This window comes from Halyomorpha halys, unplaced genomic scaffold (genome assembly GCF_000696795.3).
Source record: "Halyomorpha halys isolate HHAL.00 unplaced genomic scaffold, Hhal_1.1 Scaffold165.1, whole genome shotgun sequence".
Taxonomy (NCBI): domain Eukaryota; kingdom Metazoa; phylum Arthropoda; class Insecta; order Hemiptera; family Pentatomidae; genus Halyomorpha; species Halyomorpha halys.
In genome coordinates, this window is record NW_027111427.1 from 52,228 (window position 1) to 70,726 (window position 18,499).

Sequence of the window (18,499 nt, forward strand, 5' to 3'; positions counted from 1 at the left end):
AGTGTCTATATTTATTAAATTTAATATTATGAGGAGGTTTGACAAATTCCTTAATGTAGGCTTGTTGAGAAAGCTAAAGGTAATTTTCTAAATTTACTATCGAATCCATCAATGAAATTCAGCAATTGATCGAATCCAGCAGAAATAGATAGAGCGATATACATTCAGATGAGAGATGAAACAAGCAGAAGGTAATAAAACTGGAAAGTAACAGATCATCAGTACTGAATAAACAGACATCTATGTGACTTAATGAGTACTGATGAATTTATGATTCCATCGATAAGCTCAGTGCTAAGTTTAGAAACTAATTTTAAATTTTTTTGATTTGTTATAGATATCTAGTATAAATAAGGTTATGATGAGATAGTATATAAATACCTTGGATAAAACTTTTGGATTTCCCACAATTATTATTCCATATTTAGCCCTGGTAAGAGCAACATTGAGACGTCGTGGGTCATTGAGAAATCCTATTCCCTGATGCTCATTAGATCTAACGCAGGACATTATAATAAGATCCTTTTCCCTTCCTTGGAATGCATCAACACTTGCCACTTCAATTTCTTGGTACAACTTAGAATGAAGTGCCCCCTGATATTGCATATACTGAACCTAAAGCAAAAAAATTTAATTCATAATGTGTATGTGTGTACATAAATAATTGACCGTATTATTTCAAATTATGATGATGGTCAGCAGAAGCATGGTCATAAAAAACAAAAATAATTAATCACTTTTTGCCGATAATATGCCCCACTTTATCAGGGCTAAAACTATATAAAAACAACTAAAAATATTTTGACATAGTAGGATCATAAGATATAAAAAGTTGAATTAAAGTAGGGTTAAAATTATGTCAAATTTAGTGAAGAGAAAATTATATATAAATGAAAGAAAAGAAGAAATAAAATAGTGTTAATATAAAATAAACAATAAGAATATAAAATAAAAATTATGTTAACTATTAGGTTAAATATCTTTTTGTATCTTATAATCCTACTATGTCAAAATATTTTAGTTGTTTTTGTACCTTTTAGCCTTGATGAAGCTCTTGGACTATTATCTGTTGAAACTATTTAATACCTTTACAATCTTCACTAACAGAAACAGTCAAAAACTGTAATACCATGGTGTTAAAAGGTTTTGACATATAAATAAAATTCAATATTCATTAATACTTTAAATATTCATACTTTAAAACAATGTTTAATGAGGAAAAATAAAACATGTAATTACAAGTTGATTTTAATAAGATAAATTAGGTGTAGTTATGAAACTGATTTTTCAATACAATTCTTAATCACTGAGGTTATTATTTTACAACACAGTTTCTCTGAATCAGTTCATAGATTGGACAACACACATCTTAGTCGGAGATAAGATATTAAATATTTGAATATTTACACAATGGCCAATGTAGATGCCAAATAAATCAAATGGAGCAAATAAATAGTTGTTAACTATTTTTGTTTCTTTTGACCGCACCTCTGACCATCTTCATAATTTAATTTATAATCTATTGATTTCTGAATTTTCTCAAAAAAATCATTCTATTAAAATGTATTTATATGAAAACGATAACAGTCAATTGACTTGTACATAAATTAATTAATTAAGAGCTTACTAGTTTATTTCAGTATTAAAAAAAAATTAAAATTTTATAATTTAACTTACAAGATAAGCTCTCTGACCCTCATAAGGAGTTATAACACCTATTTGTTCAGGTTTAACACCTGCTCTAAGGAATCTGGTAGCCATTTTTTCAACATTAGAAGCCTCAGTTCTGTTAAGATAAGATGTTCCTGAACCTGCTATTTCTTCTTGTCCTTGGGTAACGTAAAACAGCATAGGCTTATCAGGAACGGGCCATGGAAATTCAACTTTAGCCAGCTTCCTTTCATCTAAGTAAAAAAAATAGGGAAAATATAATATTTGCTAGAAATAAACATAATTGTCTAAACAAATTCTCTGTTCACGTCAGGATCAGTTGCATTGTTAGCTTAGTCTAGATCAGTGGTTCCCAAACTTTTTTGTCCTACCACCCCCTTTCCATGAAAAATATTACTTAATGCCCCTGGAAATAAATTTTTTAAAAATTTAATAAAATAATAATATAAATAAATAAACTTAAATTAATGTTTCTCCCTTTTTCATAAAATATAGCAAAGAAAGGTGTAAATTAGAAACATTGAACTTGGAAATTATGAAACTATTTATTGAACTTAGGAAAGAATGTAATACAAAAAAAGTTAAAACATACAAAATCATCTTAATGAGAAGGACGAACCTGGTAGTGTTGACCGTAACAAATTGTTAGGGGGCCATCACCACCTGAATCACAGCAGCACCCACTAGGGGGCGGCAGTGACCACTTTGGGAATCACTGGTCTACTACTACAACAAATGAACTAATGAATATATGTATATATAAATTTATTTTTTTCTGTAGTACTTTTGAGGAATAAGTTCCTTTAATGAGAGAATAGGAAGTAAAATGAGAATTTTTAACGAATAAAATTAATAATTTTTAAATCATCAGCCATCTATATATTCTGTAATTTCACTCAGGTTTTTCTCCGTACTTCTAGTACATGATTTTTTTTTTTTTTAATTTATGGTAAGAATCAATCTATATAAATTAGTAAAACAAAGTTAACCATTAACATATCATTTGTATAATCAACTAAAATAAAACTAAAACTAACACAATGAATCTTTCTTTTAAAAAAAACATATACGAAGTACAAAGGGTAGTTACATAATTACCTATATTTCAAGGTTTGAGAATAAAATTTATTATTTTTAAATAAATTTGATTTGTAGTTTCAAAATAAAATCAAGGAGTTGTGTTTGAAGTATATGTAGAAAAATATTTATTATTAAATATTATACATATTAAGTATTACTATATCAATAAATATTCATCAATAAAATAATTATTAATATTACAAATGCATAAGCAAAGTAGATGAAGGAATTTGATTAAATTGGCACTATAAAATTTTCAAATTAATCCTCAATCTTCTTCCAACTTCAGAACAAATCAGAACAATAGCTTTTGAAATATAGGTGTCAAAGAAAATATGTTCAAATATTTGTAAACAAAATTAGTATATAGCATTAGATGAAAGTAATACTGAATCATTTTTACACTGATTTCTAACTGTGGACTAAATTGAACAAATCGTTCTCGAAACATTATGAGTAAAAAAAAAATATATTTGTTGTACATGTGTAAGTGAAAGTAGGGAATGAAATTGATACGAGACTATCCAAGTACCAACTCGCACAATCCCTGAACAAGGATTTGATAATAAATAAACATGGAACTGAATACGTTCCTTGATGCCTGAAACCTGCAATGGGAATAAAAATTATTGATTTTAAGATTTTTTAATCTTTCGAATGAATATAAAGCTTCCCTACCTTCAGTAATAAAGAAGCAAAATTATGCAAGTAATTTGAAAACATAGCAGTCAATACCTGAACAAACTCCATTCTGAAGTGAGCCTTCATAGAAAAAATTGGATGGAAATCTCGACAGTTCGGGATGCATTCTATACTGTACTTCTAACCGGAATGGCCTGATCCCAAGTACAACAAGTCGCTCAAACAGGGACTGGGATAAACCAGCTCTGGAGGCTTTCTTGCACATCACGACGGGACCCAACTGACAATGGTCGCCGACTAAAATCAACTGAAAATTATGGAATTAGTAAAAAATAAATCAGAATTATTGATACTTATTAAGTTAACAGTACTATTGGTTAAGTACTACTTTGTTAATAAAATCATACTGTTTTCAAACAGGATAAAATATATAAAAAATTTATACTAATTTCGATTACCTGCTTTGCTCCCAGTATAACTGGAACCATGCATTCAGGTTCAGTGGCTTGCATACTTTCGTCAATAAGAATAGAATGGAACTTCAGACGTGTAAGCCGGGGATCTCCAGCACCGACACAAGTGCAGCATATTACATCAGCTGCATCCAGGAGTTCTTTTTCAGCAGATTTCTTCAACATTCTGTACCTCTTTTCATCAACAGATGATAACTCACCAGTTTCATCTTTTAACTGTTGAAGTTTCTGCAGTTCCGTATTACTGTAAAAATTAATTATAAGTCAAGTTAGCAAAAAATAAATAAAGAGAGAGAGAACACGAATCAAAAAAATAAATGCATAATGCAAAATGTAAATCCATTCTTTTGATCAAAAGAATGCAAATCATTTTCTAATATAACAACAAATAAAATAAAAATAAAGAAACATAAGAATTTATAGCCCACCTCTAAGGAGGACATTTCATCAAATGCAAGTAAATCTACCAGTTTCATAGGTGAATATTCCTTTCTAAGTAATTTTTCACACATTTATTCTTAAAGGCATAAACAATCAAATTCATTGAATTAAACATATATGTATTGTCTTGATTTCACTTATATATTTTCTTTGTATCTACCATAAATAATCTAGTTCTGTGAAGGTCTATATTATTATTCTTAAATAGCTGTAATGTTTATTGTATTGCGTTTTTATCAAAAAATATACTTGATATTTTATATCTTATTTTATTCTTTATTAAGGTCGGATTCCATTTAAGATTTAGCTTTTTGAAGTTTCCTATTTCTTGTTCACTATTATTCATCTTACTTTTTAAATTTATATTAAAAAATTAAAATCAATATTTTCCGTGATTTAGGCACTTAAATTAACTAGAAGGTTCATATAATAATTATCTGGGGCTATATTAATATTGGAAATAATTATCAATACACTGAGAAAATGACAAATTGCAGCAAAAAAAAGAGATTAGGTAAGTATAGTGGATGTTCCTAACACAGGGTTAAAACAGGCAATACAACAGTAAAATATATATTACTGTGGTAATAAAGGTATAAATAAAAAACTTAAATACAACATAGTCTATTAAACATTTTTAAAGATTAATTACCAATCCATTTTTCTTATCTGATTATGCAAAGCTAAAAACGAAACTGGAGAATCTATAGCTTCTCTTGATTTTGCACACACACGAACAACCTAAAAAAATAAAAAATTTGAAACATGGTCAAAAATTAAATTATGTACGATTTCACAATTATTGATATTAGCAAACCTTGAGACCAGTGCGATGAATTTTTTCTGTGAGCTGATCTACAGCGATATTGGAAGGTGCGCAAACAAGAACTGGACCTCCGTTCTGCTTCACAAGCTGAAAAACTATAGTTGCTGATGTGACTGTTTTCCCGGTCCCTGGTGGCCCCTGGATCAAGGATAGCGGTCTCTGAAGAGCATGCTTAACGGCATAAACCTGCAATGTAGAGGTTTTAATTTTAATTAATTGCAATTAACATCAGAGAACATTTATTATACACAGCAAATAAATAAGGCAGGTAAAACTTACAGACAAGTAATAAGAAAATTCATCCTTTATAAAAGGGGAAAAAATAAATAAACATAAAAAGAATGTTTTTATTATTTAGAACCTTATGATGATTAGAAGCCACAAAAAGATTCTGCACTAAAATTAATCAATCAAAACAAACTGGTATAACACTTTGATCTTGGGACTCCTTTGGAAAACCACTTAAAAGAATGGTTTTTTTTTTTTTTTTTTTTGTTATTTTCTTTTCTTTTAATTTAAATAAGTATTATGTAATGTACAAAATGTAATATTAGGCCAAATAAAGTTTAAATAGCTGTGTTTTAAAGATGACAAAAATTGTCATGTATACAATCAGCTGATAAATGAATGTTTTACAGGTTTTAACTGAATTACTAAATGCTTTCTTTTCAAAACAAGTTTGAAAACAGTATACAGAATACTTATATGACCACCTTACAAACATTGTTCTAAATGTTGATGAAGATGCTGTTAATTTTAACAAACAGTTAATATATTGAATTGACAAAATCCCTTTCCTTTAAATAAAAAACTGATCAATATTAATTTCAATAAATAGAAAAGTTACATACCCATCATTGAAATACATATTGCTCCCTGGTAAGAATAGTGACAACATGAAAATGCTGTATTTGAGAAAAATTAACTTAAAAATATAATATAACTCGTATATTCCAAATAGGTTTTATATTATTTTTAAGTTGATTTTTCCCAAGTAATTCACCTCTGAGCCATTTTTCATGGTGTACGATATGAGGTACAGGTTAAAAAAATATTTTAGTCATGTTTATATTCTTGAGGGAATTTTATCAGTAACAAAGTAAAAAATACAAATTAAAATACATTTTATTTTTTTAATACTTTTAAATATTACCTGAGATCTGTTGAGATCAGGTAAGTTAGGAGCAGAAAAATGTTTTGGTAAATGAACCCTAAATAGCATGTCTTCAACATCATGACCTAATAATCGGTGGTAAATGTAAGCTGAAACTGATACATCATCGACAGCAAATTTGCGAAGTGCGTACTGCATCCTAAAAAAAAAAAAAACAAGATTAAAAGTATTATATAATCATTAAAGCATAAGTGGAATAATAGAAAGAAAAATGAAGATGATTAACCCTTAATGGTCATAAGTCACCTCTCACATAACAGAAATTTTTCACTGCAGTCGTAGGTCATGTGGGAGGTGACAAGACAAAACTCGCTGTGAAATACAGGAACTAGTCTTATTTAGTAGTACTACTGATGCCAGTTTTTTTAACTCGATTTTCTGGTATTTTCACCTTAACGAGTAATTGGCGGGATTCAGAGTAGCAAATTGCTGAGTGGATTTATCTGCATGATCAATTTGGTTTAAAAAAAAAAAAATTTTATATAAGGAAATGCTTGTTTTTTGGGGTGTGATTTTGGATATAGGCACAATATAATATAATAACATAAAAAAAATTTTCCAAAGAATTCACGTGTAATATTTCATTTGCGGCTAAGAATTTTAAAAGAGGGATTATTTAGATTCCATATGGGTGTCTCTCTACTGTAGGTGCTTTATATGTGATAATAAGTAACTTAAACAGTTGTTTCTTTTATCAAATTAAAAAAACTTTCTATTACCTTCTTTGTTAACTACCTATTTAAGATAATAAGAATATATAAACAAAGTAAATGATGATCCTTTGAAATTAAAATAAAAAATATGAATGTAATCCATTGCAATGATGACCTAATATTTGAATAATGACAGAGAAAACTATATTGTAAAGATAGTATAAAAATGCTTAGTGACAAATTATGAAGATACTTAAAATAAAATAAATAAGCAAATTACAAATTAACAAATAAAAAATCATACCCTTACTTTCATATATACACATAATTGTATATTGAGAACTTAAGTGGCATTTGCCAATATTAAAAAAATATATATATTTTTCCAATTGACATACCTATCAAAACTGGTGCTTTTCCATATAAAATCAACTACGAAATTCGAAGTACATTCAGTAGGAGCCCCAGATGATGATTTTAATTCGATGCCAACTTCTTCTCCATAGTTATCAGGAATTTTTATAACATGACCAACTCCTGACCAAGATTTATGCATTTCACCAAGGTATCTTAAGCGTAACTCATCCCCATGCATTAATTTCATATCTGAAAAAGATATAAAATACAATATACAATATACAATATATATATATATCTTATATATTATAATTTTTTTTTTCTCTTATTGGTAACCCTATAAAGAGATAGTTTATTTCTCTTATATATGTTCCATGCCATGAAAGGCATACTACATATATTATATGTTTACAGTACAAAATATTTGAGTATATATAGTTTGTTACATTGATTATAACATTTTAAAACAAAGTAAAGAAAAAACAAAACACATAATTAATTAATAATAAAAAAAAAAGAAGGATAACAAATAAAAACTACAGATAAAAAAAAATATATATATACCAAACACAAACAAGAGGTTTTAGATTGCCCTTCTATAATTAGTCAGCTGGTCAAAGTCAATTTGTTTTATGTATTTTAGCAAGTCTGTCTTAAATTTAGTAAAAAGTATGTGTTCTGGTTCAGGTCAATTTCCTTGTTTCAGTATCACATCTTGATATATTATAATATTACTTAAATATATTATAATATAACTATATTAAGATCTTTTTTCAATTCAATCAATAATTTTTACAATACATTATCACGAAATTGAATATGTTTTCCAAAAACTGTTACATAACATGTTATTTAACTGATTTCAGGAAAAAAAAAATTATATCTCACAATAATCTAGTTAAACTAATTTTAAATACAGTAAAAACTTTTAATTAAAAAAAAAAAAAATCAAAAATATGAAAACAGATTTGATTCATTTTGAAATGCAATGCTTCATACATAAACCTTTCATCAAAAAGAGTAATCACATATATCATTTCTTTCTTTCTTTTGAGATTTATAATTTTAACATGAGACAAAATTTGAATTAAAAAAAAAAAAAATTAAAACTCAAGAAATAAGAATTGGACTATCGCATTTACTAATTCAACAACGAAAACTGAATTTGAAATTTCCTTTTCATTTGGTCCCTGGAAACCATTGATTTAAATATTAAGGGAAAAAAAATAAATAATTAAAAATGCATTTGATAATACTACAGATCAATAATACAATAGTATTAATATTTTTAACACCCCTTCAAACCAATAAATTTAACAGCTTTTGGGAAACAATGAAGTATAATCTGATTTGAAAAATAATAATTTATTATTTACCTCCATCTGATTTTGCAAGAGTAAAATAAGCTATGATCTTCTTATTAAGCCCGACATCCCATCTCACATCAACATTATCCTGAGTCTGAGATTCCTTCAATCTCTTATCGTAATCGGCCTCTAATTTGACTAAAGGTCCAAAAATATTTTGGTACTGATATCCATCTTCATATCTGAAATAAACAATCATTGTGATTATTATACTAATTAATTATGAAATAGATAAAATATTTACTTAATAACTATAACATAAATCAAAGAATCAACCAATTATATTGTTAGAATATATCAAAGTTATCATAGTTAACGATCAAAAACATAATAATGGCTTATAACTAAAAAGTACTTATATATAAGTACACCCGAAAGTAATTAGTTGTAACCTCCTATATTTCTGTATGTTGTTGAAAAATAGATGCCATGTATAGAAGTCCTTTGATACAATTGACACAAAAAGAGTTCTGCCATAACAATCGATCTTCAGCTGAATTTTAAGAGATGAACGAGACTTTCGTTATTACGAGCACCCGACAGAAAGGCAGAAGGCATATTGAAGAAGGATCGACCTTCTGATTATTGAAAAGCTTTTAAAAACTTAAGAGATGGTAATTATGAACATTTTAAATTTAACTATAGTTGTAATTTTGCTAACGCTGAAATTGACACATAAACCAAAAATAATGTCAATCAATAAGGTTCTGCAAAATGGAGAAAAAAACATTGAAGGAGTGCATGACAATACTTGTATTCTTATTAATGAGATGAAATATTTAAAAAGAACCATTTTTTGTATATTCAATCCTATAAAAGAATTTAGTCTGAAATAACGTAGTTATACTTCCATTCTTCAATGTTTGATGTACTCTCTATTTTTTAATATAATGAATAAATGCAATCCAAGTTTGATTTTCAACTCCACCATTCGTATTAATACGAATCAGGTTATACATGGTGTCATTAAGACCCACAAACTTCAGGAGGCATACTACATAAATACCACGTAAATTAGGCTTTTAACATTAATAAACAGCTATTAAATTGTTTTAGAATACCTGAGCAAGACTTGCTGAGGTTCTTCATCAACTCCTGGTTTTTCTAAATCTGAAAATGTAGCTTCTGCATTGTCTCGCCAAAGCTCCTCCATTTTTGCAATTTGAGTAGCATTGACTTGACGAGCTCTCAATTGATCCTGTTCTGCAGGTACTTTCACTAACCATGAGAGAAAACAACGGTCAGATATCAGGGGTTTCCATTGCTCCTGGTCCCTAAAAAAAAAAAAAATCAAACACATGTTAAGAGTCAGTCAATCTTTTTTGTCTCACTTCTCATCAAGATTTTAATACATAATTATGATATATTAATTTGATATCTAACTTACCAGTTCATATCTTTCAGAGAATTCTGTGCAGCACATGGCTGCCTACAGAGTAGAACAACAACCGAGTCTGCTTTGGCAGGTATAAATCCTAATACAAACACGTTGCGGACTCCACAAGAGTAACATTCAAGTATGGTCTCGCCCAATGGGCCATCTTTGTGTAACGTAACTTCCTACATAAATAACAATTTCAATTAATGTTTCTAAAAACATAAAGCTAAGATCATATGCTATAGTTAATAAACTCCTGCCTATTAAAAGGCCATAAGAACAGACATTAGCACAGATGACTAATTTAATCTAGTAAAGTATTGATAGAAGAAAGTATGACCAGTAATGTGCTCCAAATGGCTGATTTAAGTAATGCGCTCCAAATGACTGATTTAAACTCAAGAATTTAAATAAAACAATGAATATAATGAAAGTTACCTTATGTTTAGCTCTAACGAGATGATTGATGATATGTGATCCAGAGGTATTACCTCGACCATTGCAAAACCACTTTTTACAGATATTGCACATAACTACACAACTAGGGTCATGAATTCCACAGTATTTACAAGCATAAAATGGCAATTCCTAAAACAAAGTTTTTTGATCAAGTTAACAACAAATGTATTCATTATTTTCTAATAATAGGTTAATCTAAAATATTATTAGTGTCAGCAATTGACTCATATAATGTATACCAATTTTCATTTTTTCTTACCACAGTATTATTTATCTCAATTTACTCATTTATTACGTATTGTTTATTATATTATAAATTAATAAAATAAGTCAATAAATATTTTAGTATCAATAGATTACATGTAGTAAAATCTGCATTGTTCTAAAAACGTAGGTAAGTCAAAATCAGTGAATATCATTAATTTTTGGGTGTTTTCAGAATCACCAAAAAATTTAACTTAGTACATTTTTTTTTTACCTGGGTTCCGTTAATTTCAAACAGTGATGATTCAATATACCTCAAAATTCAATGCAGTCAGAGCTCTCTTATTCATGATGACATGTTTTGTCATGTGCCGCAAATACAGAATGGTCATTAATTTTTAACTATAATACTTACTATTATCAAACTAAAGAAATGATTTTTTTTAATTTTCTCTTTTTTCCAATTTTGCCACTTTAAGATGGTCTTTTAATCCAAATTGGTATACAGAAGCATTCACAGTTTCCCTTTTAAAAAGGAGTTTTCTTTACATGCACAAAAAAAGAGGACATTCTCACTAAATTACTACAAATCACAAATTTAAACAATACAACAAGCAAAAGATTATATACATATTAGTATACTGAAATATTAACATGACACCATACCTAATTTGAATCTAATCAATATCTATATCAACATTAAAAACAAAATTCCGATTGAATTTGTTCAAAAAAATAATAATTGAGGTACATTACTTTGGCAGACATCCCCAAAAACATTAAAACTAGCAACAAATGGATCTTTATTGAGGAATAAATTTATCTTCCAACTAAAATTAAAGCAGTTGTAAAAGTTGAACCATCAAACCATGTAAATTTTTTAATTACTTTCTTCACTTGCAAGCCTTAACCTCCACTATTATTCTTATACACACAAATAATATCATGTATGATCATTCTCACATACTTTCATCAATGGGATAACAACGTAACTTTGAAAGTATTTTATTCGAACATCTTCAATGGTAGTTAATCATTTTTAAAAAAATCTAGAAAATAAACAACACCACTTTTTAAAACTATATGCATAAATAAACATGGAAGATTAAAATGTAGATTTCCACCGACATTCATGGGAACTAAAACATAAGCACCAGATTGGCACTGATAGTACAAACTTCTCATGTTGAAGGCCCTGTAATAAAAACTACAGAGGTTCATGCAATCCAGTTAATTTTATTTAAACATTTGTCATGTGTTAATGTTACTTGTTTGGTTATAAATACTAAGTCATTATAATGTTTTGAAAAGTAACTAGTTAAGAAATACATTTTTTGTTTTTAATACAATATATCAAGATCCTGAATAAAGAAATTCTTACCCACAAATAAAAAAAGTGGTTATAATCTTTTAATTAGTGAATACTAAAACAATGAATAAGGAGCTTTGACTGTACAGGACACTCAAGTTATCCCAAAAACCGTCATTAACACGATTTAAAGTTTCACTGATCATATATAAACCAAAATACACATAAACACCTAAAAATTAAAGTATTACCTTGTTATAAAAGGTGTCTTCTTCTTCCTCTTCAAATTGGAGTTCACCAAGTTTTTGTGTAGCAGCAGAAACTACCCCATCCAAATCTATGTTAAGTTTACCATTCACCTAAAATAAATTTTAAAAATGAAAATAAACCCAAACAATAATTTACAAATATCGCTGTCAATGCACAAACAATATAAAAACAACAATAAAAAAGAAAATACACGAAATATGGTCAAGTATTCAAAAACATAGGAAATCAACACATAATGAACCAAGTTAATTGAACAATGGATATTATTGAACATAACTCACATAGGAAGTAAATATATTCATTTTTACTTATTAACACCAGTCATATACTCAAAACCTATCACAGCATAAATAACCTATTATTCAAATATGATTTTCAAATTTATAATCACATAAAATCATTAATTTGAGCATGCACACACATTAAAATGTTTTCAATATAATCCTGGATAAAAAAAAAAATGTAGAAGGTTTTACTGGCATAAATATTCTTACACAATGAAAATAATCTACACATATAATGACACTTCTACACATTTTTAAGTAATCCATAAAATGAATAACATTGAAGATGAACCTTAAATTATTTTTTTTTTTTAAATTAAACAAATGACTGTAAATAAGGTTATATTGCAGGTTAGAGAATATAAATTAGGCACTTAAATACGTAACAGGTTCGTAAGCACTTCATTCATCTTAACTTGACCATCGTTAACCATAACATATAAACCGCCAAATAACAATAAGTTAGTAAAATAACTTTTTCTAATGATATCACAACCTGAATTTGATTTGAAGATCCATCCAATTGAGAAGTTTGGGTTTGACTTTGTGAAGGTAGAGTAAAATCGGTAAAATCATATTGGGATCCTTGAGTGTCAGCTCCGATAAGGTCACTTTCTTCAGTATCTAAAAACGTTAATGTTTGAGAACTAGGACCGTATGCATCCACACTCATTTTTCTGGCTAACACGATTCAAATCAACTAATCGTAAATTAAAAACTTCAATATCTTTCAAATGCACAACCGAAACTGTTATTTAAGCAACATGCTCTGACTGAGAAGGAAAGGCGGCCATATTTTTCAAAACCTCCCTACAAATATGTACGTCAACAGGACACATAAGCCATTTTAATATTAATTGAAGATTCGCTAAAAGTGAAATTACACTAAACGATGCAATGCAGCTGATTAAATAACAGGTATTATAGAAAAATCGTTTGGACAATCCCTTTTCCCACTTTGTAATAAATTGGTTATGAGAAAACTATCGTTTTCATTCATTATCTATTCTATTTTAAAACTGCTCAGTGTTCTCTTCGTACAAGTGTTTGCTTCACTATCTTACGAAAATTAAATTAGATAGAATATTTAGTTCTATAAATTCTAATCATCTCAAATCTAGAAAAAACATAATTTATTTAACGAAGTAAGGAAATGAACTAACTATTTATTTAAACCAACAGAATTCAAGTTTATTTTACTTATTGGTATAACTATAAGTACTTATAAAAAAAAATAATATACTTTGTGGAATAAAAAAATCAGCATATTAGCATAACTAATAACCTCGGTTTAGGTGTTGTAGATCTCACTTCATTTTAATGTTAAGTTACGATGTTCAATCCATTGTACAATATAATATAAATCAGTAAAAATTACAAAAGTTAACAATAATTCCAATGGTGCAGCTTGTATTAATAATGCACCTGATCTATAGGCTAAAAGTTTAATCCAGTATCTCAATATCTCTTAAAGAGGTATTACAGAATTACAGGCCACACCAGGGGCCTGTTTCATAATGAAAGCCAATAGTATTAGTCCATAAATACAAGTACACAAATTATAAAGTAAAGCACTTATACACTTTGTTTCATGATAGGGACGACTGGTAGTGACATTACATGAGTTTAAAAGTAAGAAATTATCAGGCAGAATTGTTTAAGTCAGTGAAATTGTTTCAAATACAAACTACCAGATTAATAGTATTAGTTTGTACTTTATCATGATACAGTTTCTTGGCGTTGAAAGAGCGTAGAAAAATGGCATATTGTAACCTTAAATAATAAATTTAAGGCGGGAACTACAAGAGCCTACACGATCAACTAGGTCAACAACCTGATATATGTACATCAACGTCCAGTGTGCAGATTGGTAATTGATATTTGATGTTGAAATCAAGTATATTAAACTGGTTTTATCTTATTTCTACACGGCATGCTGGCTAGAGGGTCGGCGACTAAGATGATCGTTTGTAGGCTCTTTAAAGTCCAGCCATACAAGAGAGAGTTAAAAGACGAGTTTTTATCAAAAGAGTTCCAACGACTCCATTAACAAAGACAATCCATCTGAATTGCGACCACACCGGGATTAGCAACGGTACCGTTTTGTCACTCCCTAAGGGCCCTGTTTTGTAATAAAACTGCTACAGTTTTAAGCCTACCTTCTACCCAATAAGTCCTGATAGAGACCTGACACTCAGGTCGAAACGTCGGCATAAAATTAATAAATATTGTTTTGTTTATTTATGTTGTTCTTTGCTGACCGCACCCCCCCCCCACAAACTTCTCCAAAATATAATTTAGTCGATAGTTTCATATAATATAATTCAGATGAAGTGGGGAGCGATGGAGAAGGGACTGTTGTTTGATTGTTTTATTTTGTTTACGAAAATGAGGTTAATTTTCTACAGAATGAAGTAAACTGCTTCGTTTCCAGACCAAGAAGAAATTGTGAAACTTGTAATTTACGCGTAGGATTTAGACTGATTATATTTCTTCAAATAACAAGATGGACGTGGATTAGAGGAACAATTATTTATTTGCTATTTCTTATAGTAAACTTTAAAGAATAAAGTATTAAATAATTCTATTTAATATTTTCATCTAATCCTTATAATGTTCCTCTAATTCATGTCCATCTTGTCATTTGAAGAAATATGACCTTTACTCAAAATACTACACGTAATCTACTAGTTTCATTACTTCGAGGCCCTCTCTTCATAACCCTAATAAATATTTGTCATCGATTTCAAAGATAAAAAAAAAGTTTAGTCTAAAAGAAAGCTTGAACTGCAATACCTTTTAAAAAAGCAGCATTTTTAAATTTTTCCTTCTTATATATTTTGTTAAAACCTTACTAATTCTATCTTAGTTTATTATTCAGCCAGTAAGAAAAAAAATAATAAAAATTGATTCAATAATGCTGGAAAAAATTCTCTTAATTATAAAATGTTATTTTATGTTTTCGGGGAGTGCTGAATCCCAAAATCATTTTAAATTTCGGACTTGAAAAAAAGGAACAAAGTGGCAAACCAGGCTAGGATTTTATTGGTTAGGTATTCAACCCTATTTGTTCAGTGCTATACTAATTCGGGTGTCTCTTCTAGCAGTTAAATCCTTCGGGATGATTAGGAAATATGCCAAGTTTTAGGCTGGCATTTTTCCATTTAAATAAAGCTGTATATCGAATAGAGCAGTCTATTCAAGTTATTAACAACCGAAAGGAGAACCTATCGTTCGACGTTACCACAGTGGTGGAGAGAATCAGTTTCCAGAGATTGTTAAAGGAAAGATCGTTAGCAGAGGGTACCAGTCGTAAAAACCTCTGGGAGAAAGGAAAAGACGGTGGAAGGCTGCTGAAGTTACAACTCTTAACACATATGTTGACTATGTGCAGACTACACACACCCACAGGGACTAAGATAGAACCTAATTTCAACCTCATCAAGTGGGATCTCTATGAACCCAGTAAACGTTGACGTAAAGAGACATTCTTATAGTGAATTTAGTCTCGTTCAGGAGATCTCCGTGGATTAGTTTTATTGATAATATATACAATAGTTTGATATATTTAATGTTTCAAAGTTTTATATATGATGATAATTAATTATCTGTCTGGTGTTGGTGTAAATGTTACTTGATGAATTTCGAACATCTTCTAGGAAACGGGTTCCTATTTGTTGTATCTAGAGCTCGAGACAGTATACTGTTATAGTATAGCTACAAAAGTATCACTAAATATTGACGGTCATAAAGAGATAGTATGTATGTAGCAGATTGTTGGAGTTGGGGTAACAAAACTAGGGGATAACAAAAATAAGGGATGTCAATGTAGTATTCAAGACAAATGGAAGAAATCCCCGGTTTAGTTATGTGTCTGAGCCAGTACGCGTAATAATTCCTGTTTGTATGCATCGTTTAATGAACCGACGTTTTTTTCCAAAAGTTGTTGGCGGTAGGCGAAGATAGTCCACTAACAGAGGAATCAAGAACAGTTTTTTCTGCTCTGGTCGCCTATGACCGCTTTAAATTGACAGTCTTTGCTTTATTAATGAAAATAAATCCCTGCATTACTACTCCAAGGACAATGCTTGAAAAGCCAAGCTGCTTGGGGGTAACCGTAGACCATCCCCGTGTTGTACTTATGATTATAGCAAATCGAGCTAGTGTTTCAGAAATATTTGTAGTTGAACACAAAATGGAGAGACGTTTAACTAACTTGCGGTTTGATCTACAATTCATATACTATACATGGTGTTCTCAAAATAAGACTCTTAATAATTTTGTATCACGAATTCGCATCCAATTTATTCACAGTTGTCTGTGATGCATCATGTTTTTTTCAATTCCTGTAGCACTACTCCCTACTGGAAACTCTGCCTTTACGAAGAACTTAGCTGGAATTGAATTCGAAGAATTATAGATAGCAGCACAGTATTGTTTCCATCTCCCTTCTAATCAGAATATCAAAATATAAACCTTGGAGTTACCTACATATCTTTCTACGTTTATTTACTGTTAAATTGAGGTGTCAAAATAGGAATTTCAAATTTGTTGGATTGCTGATTTTTTATTTATATTATGATTTTTATTTGAAATGGAAGATATAAAATCAAAATTCCTCGATTTTATTAATATACAGGTAGTTGATTGTAAATTCTTACTGATTTGTTTCTTTACAGTTGTAAATAAATTCAGTTTATCATAAATTATATATATTCTAGGGACAACCAAGAATACCAATTGTTGGGTCTTCTGAAATAGATAATCTATTAGATGAAGATTGTCATGATGAAAATGTTAAGAACCAACCTCAAGTTGAAAGACCATCAGACCAAGAAATACTTGAAACTATTGATGGTTCATATTTTAGTACTGATGACCATTTTGATGCTCAGCGATATGAACTCAAAGTAAGCCTCAGTTGTGAAGTAAAGTGCAATAGGGTTTTTGAACACCATGTGTGAAGATAAATATTTGTTTCAGAAACTGGGTGATTTGACTGATGTTCCCAAATTACAGTCAGAATTAGAACAACTCAAGAGGCAACATATTGTTGTCTCTAATCATGTACTTCAGATGATTTTAGAAAAACAGTCTTCCTGTCAAGAGGAGTTCAATAGGTTTGTTTCAGTGAATTGTTTTTTGAACTATTTAATTTTGTAGTTAAAATAAATTACACCTAAATAGTTTAGTGGTTTCATATAATTGTATTTTTGTTGTCACCAGGTAAAGCTTGTTAAAGTAAATTGTATTCTTATTTTATTGATTTGATATTTCTTTCCTTCTTTGGGTTCATTAGTGTCTTTTATTTTAATCGTCCTTTTTCATATTGCAATAGCATTACTTAGCTTATAATTTGTTGACATTAGTGTGAAAACATTGTTGCATTATTATCCTTGTGGTTTTCTGATTAATTCTGGTTTTGATAATCTAAGATCTGATTGAGCTCAGATTTACACTATTTACTTATATTATTTATCTGTTTTAATAGCCTTCACCCTTGTCTGTGTTTACTTGTTGGTATTAAATTTTTTTTATCAATATTGTAAAGCATTTAAAGGAAAATAGGAAATATTTTTACATTTAGTTTCCAGATTATTAGTAGCTCCTTTAGTGTTTCTAGGCTCTATGATGTTTTCTTCAATGATCTTTATCTGTAGTTCTTTAATGAATACATTTCTTATTGTTATAATTTTTCAATATCATTTTATATTAAAATAAATTAGCTTCAATCTGCTAAGCCATTTCTAGAATTATTTCTGAACTTGTTGAGAAATTAATGGCCTTTGTGATTTGTTTAAGTTGTATTGTTAGGTATTGTAACAGTTGGCAAATGTTAAGGGATTTTAGTACTTAATAACTTTGAATTATTAATATATATATAACCTATATTATATATGTGTATATATTT

At 29.0% G+C, this 18,499-nt stretch overlaps 2 protein-coding genes across 3 annotated transcripts in view; one reads left to right on the plus strand and one right to left on the minus strand.

The window, feature by feature from the left end:
• Positions 1-13,407, minus strand: part of Upf1 (Upf1 RNA helicase) — a 25,326-nt gene extending 11,919 nt beyond the window's left edge. The window contains exons 1-14 of one of the 2 annotated variants that reach the window (XM_014417708.2): positions 13,085-13,407; positions 12,286-12,393; positions 10,501-10,650; positions 10,072-10,244; positions 9,746-9,958; positions 8,694-8,866; positions 7,359-7,566; positions 6,287-6,446; positions 5,125-5,319; positions 4,960-5,048; positions 3,852-4,110; positions 3,487-3,700; positions 1,678-1,904; positions 382-615 (exon numbers count right to left, since the gene is read on the minus strand). In XM_014417708.2, coding sequence (XP_014273194.1) covers positions 382-615; positions 1,678-1,904; positions 3,487-3,700; positions 3,852-4,110; positions 4,960-5,048; positions 5,125-5,319; positions 6,287-6,446; positions 7,359-7,566; positions 8,694-8,866; positions 9,746-9,958; positions 10,072-10,244; positions 10,501-10,650; positions 12,286-12,393; positions 13,085-13,261 — 2,580 coding nt within the window. In that variant the 5' untranslated portion in view covers positions 13,262-13,407. Of the gene's footprint in view, positions 1-381; positions 616-1,677; positions 1,905-3,486; positions 3,701-3,851; positions 4,111-4,959; positions 5,049-5,124; positions 5,320-6,286; positions 6,447-7,358; positions 7,567-8,693; positions 8,867-9,745; positions 9,959-10,071; positions 10,245-10,500; positions 10,651-12,285; positions 12,394-12,585; positions 12,729-13,084 lie in introns of those variants that run through there. The other variant, XM_014417709.2, reaches the window with a different exon arrangement.
• Positions 13,408-17,025: 3,618 nt separating this feature from the next.
• Positions 17,026-18,499, plus strand: part of Vps50 (vacuolar protein sorting 50) — a 10,502-nt gene continuing 9,028 nt past the window's right edge. Inside the window, exons 1-3 of the mRNA XM_067049415.1 lie at positions 17,026-17,227; positions 17,310-17,498; positions 17,572-17,712. Of these exons, the coding sequence (XP_066905516.1) occupies positions 17,183-17,227; positions 17,310-17,498; positions 17,572-17,712 (375 nt within the window). The 5' untranslated portion in view covers positions 17,026-17,182. The remainder of the gene's footprint in view (positions 17,228-17,309; positions 17,499-17,571; positions 17,713-18,499) is intronic.